Here is a 9,435-nt window from a genome sequence, read left to right on the forward strand (position 1 = left end):
AAGTGTAAAATGCTTATATCTTGAATATAAAAATAATTTATATTGAAATTTTCTTAAGATATATAGTTTTAGGTAAAAAAGTGTCACATCTTCAATATTTAAAAATATATTTATGGACCAAAAATTAACTCAGTTGACATCAATATTATTAATAAAAATAAATGAAGAGAGTAGAGAAAAAAAGGAGAAGAAGAAAAGAAAGAAAAATATAGCATTAATGGAAAAAAATAAGGGTGAAGTTACGGGTGATATGGCACACTATAATTAGTGGAGAAATATTTTTATTGGTTGTTAACTTTTAGATTATTTGAGTAACGAAATATAATTTAGATATTATTTTGACAATAAAATAAATTAAGATAAATAATATAATTTAAATATCAATTTATAAGTTAAGTATAAAAATATTATAAAATTAAACTAACATGTGATGAATCTAAAATAGGGTTAAAATATGAAAATATTATTTTGTGTGATATTATAAACAATTACTTACCATCAAAAATTTATAATATTTTTACAGAGAGTTTAAACTTTTTATCGTATATAATATTATTTTAAGGATAAACTATAAATATAGTTACTTTTATTTGCTTCAAGTTATATTTTAGTCACTTATGTTTGAAATGTAATGACACGAAATTTACGGCACCGGAAAAGTGAGTTATAGGGCCTCCGTCTTAGTGAAATAAGTTCGAAAATAATTATTAAAAATATTTATGAGCCTAGTGGTGTGTCTAATTAGGATCTAATTAAGTGAATTTAGCTTAATTTAGAGTAAGTAATAAAAATGATTAAATTGAACAAAGGGTAAAAGTTTAATTATAAAGCAATAGAAAATAAAAGGATTAAAATGGCAATTAAGCCATTGACTACAAATGAGGTGGCATATTGGTGAAATAAAATCAAAGATTTTTTTAGGTTTTATATATTATAATTATTATTATGGTTTTATATTAAATTGTTATGATTATTTAATTGATAATATATTATAAATAAATTAAATAGAAGACAATTGTATGGTAATAAAATATACATGTGTAAGAATTGTATGGGTACATTTGTAATTTAAATATTTAATTACTTATAATTTAAGTATAAAGATATTTTATAATTATTAATTGTATTAATTAAATCATGAAATTTTTATTTAATAAGCAAATTAGATAATGACATTTGTAATAATATAAATATGTGCACTTGTTATATAATTATTAATTTACTTAATATTAAAGTAAAAGATATTTTAATATATTATATTAATATTATATTATGTTAATAAAATAATAAAGTATAAAAGAATTAAAGAAATAAAGAAACAAAAGCAAATAGAAACAGAATTGAAAACGGGAAGCAGGGGAGAAAAAGAGAAAGAAAAAGGGAAAGAAAAATAAAAGAGAAAACTAAGGATTTGAAGCTTAGAGTTAAATTGGTAAGTCAATTAAGTCCTTTTTAGTTAATTTTGATGTTTTAGGAGCTTTGAAACAAGATTTTGATGAAATTAAGTTGATAGTTCAAGAGTTCATATGTTTCCAAGCAGGGTTCATGTTGGAAAAATTATGGAATTAGGGATTTAATTGAATGAATTCTAAGTTAGAATTGATTAAGGGATTAAATTGTAAACTAGGCTATAAGTTTTATGTTGTAGGGACTAAATTGAAGAAATTTCGAAATTAGGGAAATATGCTGGAAATTTTATAGTTAAATATAAGTTTAGACAAAATTTGAATAGAAAAAGAGAGTGAATTGGATTAAGAAAATAATTAAGTTTAGTTAGGATTAAATTGGGAATAAGGTAGGAGTTGTTTAGAAATTTAATTATTTATTAAAATTAATGCTGTAAATAATAATGTAAATTACTATTATTTTCGTAGCCAACAAAGAACCGGAAGCATCAGCATCGAAAGGAGAAAGTCATCGAGGACTAAAACGGAAGAATTACGGTGTGTATTACTATAATTCGAATTTTAATTATTACTGATTGCTGAAATTTTAATTGTTATGTATGGTAAATAAGACTTGAGGTAAGTATGTGAAATTGATATGAATATTGAGTGAAAATGAAAGTGATGTAAATTTGAATCAAATTGAATTGAATAAGTGAATTATGGAATATGTGATTATTTGAAAAGTGTATTGATTGAAAATAAATAAATTGTGACAAATGTATGGTGTTGATGGTATACACTTGTGTGAAAATTAATTTGTATATGAATTAAGATATTAGATATTTGAATTGAATGAGTATTGAAAAATTTTGTGTAAATGAAATTGAAATTAGAAAAAGTAAAAGAATACCCTATTAACTTGTCGGACTAGATTCGATACAAATGGCATGCCATTGGATTTGTGATGTGATGAAGAGATTGTAATTCGGCCGAGAGGATGTTTCTGTTATTATATACTTCGGTTTATCCGAATAGGCATTTAATGCCTTATTGGTGTGTTTGGGAAGATATATTATACCGGTGTGTTATGGAGGATTTATAATATTCGGGTGTGTTTGGGTTGGATATTCGGTGTGTTTGGATGGAATCCAGCGTATCATCATAGTCCGAGCTTTGTTAATAAGGTAAATAATTGAAATGAAATTTTGAAAATGAGATTATTTGTTTTAGCACTATTGAAAAGTACGAAAGAATGTATGAACTAAATTATGAATTGAGTTAGTATGAAAAAATGAATTATGAATTTAAGATTTATGAAGTAAAATTATTGTATATAAAAGTAGTTTAAATAATTATAAAATTTATGGTTGATGTTTGTAATTTATTAATGTTAAATAGTCTTGATTTATAATACTACCACTGAGTATATCCATACTCAGCATACGGTTGTTTCCGTGCGCAGGTTAGTAAAAGTCAAGTGTCCCTACCAAAGATCCGAACAATCCCGACTCCAACACAAACTTGGTGATGTATATTTTTCTTTTGGGTAAAGGTGGCATGTACATAGGTGTTATTTAGTCACTTGAATATGTATATTGTTTTGAGTAGTGAAGGATGAATTATAAGATTTAGATGGTTAAAATGAAATGGCAAGGAAAGTACATGATATTTTGATACATGAACATTAAGTTGTTAAATGAATGAAGTTTATAATCAATTTTGAATGATGCTATGATAGTTATTAAGTTAAAATTATGTTAATGATATAAATATTAGTTATATGAATGTGAAATATTGGTGTCGGTTGTTTTGGTTTGAATTTGCAGGAGGTTTAGATAAAAATAAGCAGAAATGTTGCCGAATTTTTATAAAAAAAAAAAATTGGAATACTCGAACAAGTCCCGTTCTACTTTTAATATGTGTTTGAACTTCGAGAGTTCAAGATAGGGACTTAATTATTATATTATACTATGAAAGTTATATTAATTGTAAATTATTCGTAAGTTGTCTGATATATCCGGTAATGCCTCATAACCTCGTTCCGGTAATAGTTTGGGGTTAGGGGGTGTTACATGAAATGTTATGTTTTAGTCACTTGCGTTATCAATTTGTAACATTTTAGTCACTGAGCCATTAATTGTTGTGAAAATTTTAAGTTAAATTATACAATTAGTCCCTATATTTTTTCATTTTGAGCAATTTATTTTTTTCTTTTATGTTCTTTTAACTTTTTTTTTCCATTCTCTTCTACTTCTCCCTTTGTTTTCCTCCTTTCTCCATGCCCCCTTTCTCTCTTTGGTTTATCCATGCTTGGCTTCCAATCAAGCTTTGCTTGGGAATATCCAAGAAGGTTTAGGTCAATTTTATTTGCTTGGGAAAATGAAAGGAATAATCTACAAGATTTTTTTCAAAATTTGAAAAAGAAAAAAAAATTGTTTTGAATATAAAGAATTCAATTTAGATTTAGATTTGATTAAGGATATGATTTTTTTTTATATTGGTTAGTTATATCTAGTTTTAGTTTCAAATTTCAAATTAAGTTATATTAAAATCGAGATTTGATTAAGAATGATTCATATTCGGCTTTGAGTGAAATTCAATTTAGGAATCATCTGAAAGAAACAAAAACTTGGTTTATTTGGTGGGTAAAAATTATGTTTCTACAGTAAAGAATATGAGAAGAAAGAAAATTAAAGGGGAGGAAGAAGAGAAGGAAAATAAAGAAATAAAAAGAAAAAAAGTTAAATTGTTCAAAAAAATAAAAGTACAAGGACTAGTTGTGGAGTTTGACCTAAAATTTTAATCTGATATGATGAAATAATGGGTCACGTCTGATTGCAATTACACCATTAACAGTAGTTAATAACTCAGTGACCTTGCCGTAACAAAACAATAACTTAAGTAACTAAAATATAAAATTTTAAATATAAATGACTAAAATATAACCTAATACAAACAAAAGTAAATATTTTAATACCCTTATATTAATATAAAAACTTATTCCAAATTTCATCTGCGTCCGAGAGATTTATCGTTTTACTAAATGCTTTGTAGGGTGTTTGGAGGATTTTGTAAATTGCGTGGAAACTCTGAACACATATTTCAGTTCTCAAGGAAGGCCAAGCCAATGTTTTTGGAATATAGTATAAGTCCTAAAATCACTCACAAATACAAGATCCAAAACTCACATGACTTACTACATGTGACTCAACCACTGATTTATTACATGTGACCAAACCATAGTTCCAAATCTTAACCACCACTTACTTACAGTATATTAAAAAAAAAAAAAAAAAAATATCTCTCCAATAATTTTAAACTTCCAAGTTAAATTACTTACTTTATTAAATCAAAGTATTAATTTTCGTCAATTTTAAAAGTTAGTAATTAATGTTGATTGATATCGGCTTTGTAATTAATACAAGAGAATGTGGGTTTAAATGTGCTAAAATGTAGGGGAAGGACTACGAGTATTTCTAGGCATTATATCAAAAAAATAGTAGATATGATTAATCATAATGTTAATATCTTCTGTCAATTGTACATAATTTTAATTTGTAAAATAAGAAAATCTTGCTATTGATGTTTTCCATAATTTATCAATTTGATTTTGATTCTAAAAAAATTTAGCAAGTTTAGCCTCAACATCTACCTATATTTTGGACTAAATTTGTTAAACCAAGACCAAACTAACAAAATGTTCAAATTTTTAGGGCTAAATTTTTTATTGTACTAATAAAAAACATGTATAATTGATGAAAAATATTAACGTCATAATTAATTGTTCTCTGTTACTAACTTTCGATATCGACAGGGATTATATTACTCCTATTTTTTTAAAAAAGAATCAATTTATTGACTATAAAAATTAAGTACTAGGTTTAGTGGTATTGGTAAGACATATTGTATTCTCAAGTAAAGATCTCAAACTTAAATTCAAATTCTAAAAATAACATTGTTAACTCTTGAAAGATTTAATCTTCATGAACTATAAAAATGGATACGATGAAGCAAAAGGACTTGTCATGCATCATTTAAAAAAATTACAATGAAAATGGTATTTTGATAGTAGACAAATATATATTGTGAATACTAAGATATTTAGGGTAAATTACACCTAAGGTCATTGAATTATTAGTAAATTTACACTTTAGTCGTTCAATTCAAAAAAATACGAAATGATCTTTAAACTATTCAAAAGTTAGCATGTACCTATCTTAACTATTCGAAAGCTTTTAATTAAGTTATTAGGTTGTTAAGTTTTTTTATATAAAAAAATTGTTAGTGAGCTTCAAGCAATGATTTGACAATTAGTGCGGTAGATCAGTACTTATCTACAAGTAGTAAAACATATCTTAGATTCAAATAGATCTGATGGCTAGTACCAAAGATCAAAGAAAAAAACTATTTAAATTTTGATTTAGAGATTCATGATGTTCAAAATTGTTTCATTAAAAAAAAGAAGAAAAAGAGAACCTTCGATTGATCAATAGTGTAAGCAGAGAACAATAATGATTTTATTTACCTAACAACTTAAATGAATTTTTTTAAATAATTTAATGATTATTTTACATGAAATTTAAATTCAAATATATGTAGGGTATATTTGCTAAAGATGAGAAATATATATTGTGTAAGATTAAATCGGGATTCACATGCAGAACTTTCACTTCACGTTTCTTTACAACTCCCAAAGCCGAGAAGTTGGTGGCTTTTTTGATGATGCAATTGAATAGGTTAGCAGACATTCTTGTTTAAATTTCAAATTCTGTGTGGTAAGGTATTGAACTAGAACTGGTTGGTAATTTTTTTTAAAAAAATGAAAAATCAAAAGCATATTGTTAACGTACAAGTAGGAAGCTTGGCTAGGTACAAATTGCTTGTGAAGTGGGAGGCAGGCAGCGGGCAGGCGTTTGTTGCCGTCGGGGAATGGGCCCCATCTCAATATCCAAGTGGGCAAATCCTAAAGACGTCATCATCGTCTCACCCTGTTTTATATATGCTCATTGTATCAACTCTCCTGGGCTTGATTTTATGTACGAAGTGCATTCCTTTTTTTGTTCGGGTAATCAGGAAAATTAAAAAAGTGACAACAATAAACCCACACCATTTTTTTAAGTTCAGACTGAAACATAACATGTATTTTTAATAGGAACACATGATATCATATTAAGCAAGAGAAAGAGCCTATGGAGATTGAGGCCAACCCAGAATTCCTGCTTCTTCGCCATCTCCTTCGTAGAATCTCAGCTCAAGTTCCTCGAATCTCCCCTCATCGTCATGCCACATTCCGTCGTAGATGTCGTAATCATCGTAGTCGCCCATTTCAAACTCCCAAGCCAAATACTCGGAATTGTCAGAGTAGTCCGAGCAATCATCATCCCAATCATCGTAGTCCGAGCAATCATCATCCCAATCATCCATCTCATAGTAATCCATGACAAAGGGCCCTAAGACCTTTAATTTCGGGAACTTTTCCTTCATCAACTGACTATCGAGTTTCACATCCCAGCAGCCTCTTAAATCCAAAAGTTCAAGCTGGGGACAGCCGGCAAGGATGTTCATAACACTCCCTGTGCTGATAAGATGATAAGCCATCTCGAGGCGCTTCAACCTAGGCATCGTAGTAGCTATGGCATTTGCCTCGTCATCCTGCAAGAGCTTACCAGCCGCATCCAGTGGGTGCATGTTGCGGCACAGGGTGACGAGCAGTTTGCAATGCCTCCCAATGGCCTCTAAAGCTCCGGCACCGATTTTCCCACAGTAACTCAAATCCAAAAAGGTAATCGTGGAAAGCCTCCCCGCAGTTCGTTCAACCACCGAATCACTCATTTCGCTTCTCCGCACTCGCAAAGTCTGAAGGGAACCAGCACTAGCAAAAAGCAAGAAACACAAAAAGAAATACCGTATCACTGAAAAATGTCCATTGAACAATGATCACTTAAAGGTGAGGGAAAGTATAATACTATGTTGCTTGTAATATTATAATTGTCTCATTTGGAATCTTATCATACAAGAACATCAAAGCACCTATAATCTTATCATACACTTACTTCTCAGTGATGAAGAAGAAAATGGAATCATTGTGGAGGCCCGAAACACATAACTTGCGGAGAGATCCGGAGCTTCGGGTGATGAGCATTCGAAGCATCCGATCAAGATGGTGGGGCTGACATCGACTGCTCCACTCTTCAATGTCTACCTCTTGCCAACAATAGGGCCCTGTGACAGCCTTCCTCCAGGATTTGCAGACGCTGGGAATGACTGTTAATACCTCTTGTAGGGACAGGTTGCTGAAGATCAACCCAAGTGCATCAGGAATTAGTTCGTCCCAGTGACGAAACTCAATTTGCTCTTCCATCTGATCTTCATTAAGGAAATGGTGGGCAAAAGGGAAACACAATAAGCAACTTTAATGACTGTACAATAAATAACAAAATGAAGAAACTTGAATAAAAAATGGATAAGCTTAAAGATACCCCTCATTTGAAGGACAAAAGAAAAAAGCCTCAACACAAAATCAACGCCAAAGAAATGTTGATTTAACATTAAAAACTAAGAAATAGGACAGAGAAAATACTAAAACATTCCAAACTAATACAACAAGAAATGCAGAGTGCAGAGATATATGTTGATGTAAATGGGCGATATGAAAGTAAGATGGTAGAAAATTAACATACAACATAAAAGAACACAAAAAAAAAATGCATCTTTTTAAGAGAAGAAACAGCAAAATTAAGGGTAATTTAGAGTAGTATCCTGTACTTACCAAGCAAAGGAAACAGATGTTTATGGTACAATAGGAGTAAACAAAGAAACCATTTTATAGATCCAAAAAGTCCAGGAAAAAAAGGAAGAAAACTTGCGGTAAAGATTCAAAGGCATGTGAAAGAAGGAAGCAACCAAACAAAGTACACTGCCAACTTGTGCTAAAAACTTAAGAACCTATATTCTTAACTGGCTGGTAAAAAGAAGGTTTAATCTTTGGATTTGGGATCTAAGAAACAACTGCCAAATACTCTACTTTCATTTTCATACTTTGGAAAACAGCATAAATGTGACAAACAATAACGAACTCAATAAAATAAAATAAAATAAAATCAAAGGAAAGAAAGAAAGAAAACTCAAAGATGGGTTACCTCAATAAACTTTTCTTGCAATTTGGATTATGCAAAAGAATCCCCCAGTTTATCAGCCTCAAAGACCGGGTTAAAAAAACGAAAAGTAACCCATAAAAAAAGGGGGGGGGGGGGGAGAGTAAAGAAAGCAACAAAAACGTCTATCTACTCACCTAACAAAGGCATCAAATGCAACCCAGCAAAGAAGAACAAGAAAAAAACCGAAAGTATATTAGAAAAAAAGAAAAAGAAAAACAAGAGAGTTGCAGAAAGGGTAAATGAAATATAATACTCACAAGGTTAAAAAACTCACAACGTTAAAAAACTCAGGAGAGGTGGGGATATATATAAAAATAAAAATATACAGTCTTTGGTTTACAGAAGAAGGAAGAGGAAAATGGGTTACTGTTAATGACAGATTTGGAATAATAAAGGCATAGGTTTCATGCCATACATTTAAGTCCTTTTGAACTGAAAGTGAAAGGTCAAATATTGAAGAAGGCAGAAGGGGAGTGAAAGCAAGAGCATTAGATATTTTGAGTGTGCGTTTTAAGGAAGACCAGCAATTGGGGAAAGGTGTGGGAAACCGACACGAGTCGGTTGTTTAACGGGTTTTTTTAGAGGGAAAGGTTGTTAATGGTTTTACGCCGAAGTTTACAGTGGTGGTGGGTTGCTTACGCCTGATTGTGTATTGACCAATTGGTTCATTGGCCAAAGGATTTTCAAAGCTTCTTGTTCCGATGCTAATCTGTGTTGGAATTCTCAATCCTTATTTAACTTTTTTATTTTTTATTTTTTACTTTTAAGTTTGGGGGTGAATTGTAAGGCTGGTATTCTTGGATCCATGAAAAATGGCCTTTTTTTTAAATAAAAAATCAAAATTTAATCAATTCATTTGAAGGAATGATGGGAGGGGAGGGGGTGACATG

At 30.0% G+C, this 9,435-nt stretch overlaps 1 protein-coding gene across 9 annotated transcripts; it reads right to left on the reverse strand.

The window, feature by feature from the left end:
• Positions 1-6,418: 6,418 nt before the first annotated feature.
• Positions 6,419-9,045, reverse strand: LOC108470787 (F-box protein FBW2). 9 transcript variants are annotated; one of them, XM_053028993.1, is made up of 4 exons: positions 8,820-9,045; positions 8,528-8,679; positions 7,442-7,754; positions 6,419-7,260 (listed from the first exon to the last, which is right to left on the reverse strand). In XM_053028993.1, exons 3-4 carry the CDS (start codon positions 7,747-7,749, stop codon positions 6,576-6,578), a joined length of 993 nt encoding a protein of 330 aa, XP_052884953.1. In that variant the 5' UTR covers positions 7,750-7,754; positions 8,528-8,679; positions 8,820-9,045; the 3' UTR covers positions 6,419-6,575. The 9 variants fall into 9 exon arrangements, with proteins under 9 accessions (XP_052884953.1, XP_017627736.1, XP_017627740.1 ...); XM_017772247.2 differs by lacking the exon at positions 8,528-8,679; XM_017772251.2 differs by lacking the exon at positions 8,528-8,679 and having other exon boundaries at positions 7,442-7,749; positions 8,803-9,045.
• Between the last annotated feature and the right edge of the window lie 390 nt (positions 9,046-9,435).

Source organism: Gossypium arboreum, chromosome 5, assembly GCF_025698485.1.
Source record: "Gossypium arboreum isolate Shixiya-1 chromosome 5, ASM2569848v2, whole genome shotgun sequence".
NCBI classification, from domain to species: domain Eukaryota; kingdom Viridiplantae; phylum Streptophyta; class Magnoliopsida; order Malvales; family Malvaceae; genus Gossypium; species Gossypium arboreum.

Coding starts and splice junctions, on each gene's coding strand:
- LOC108470787 (XM_017772245.2), bottom strand. Junction 7,261..7,441: donor TTCTTCTTCATCACTGAGAA/GTAAGTGTATGA, acceptor GCTTTTTGCTAG/TGCTGGTTCCCTTCAGACTT.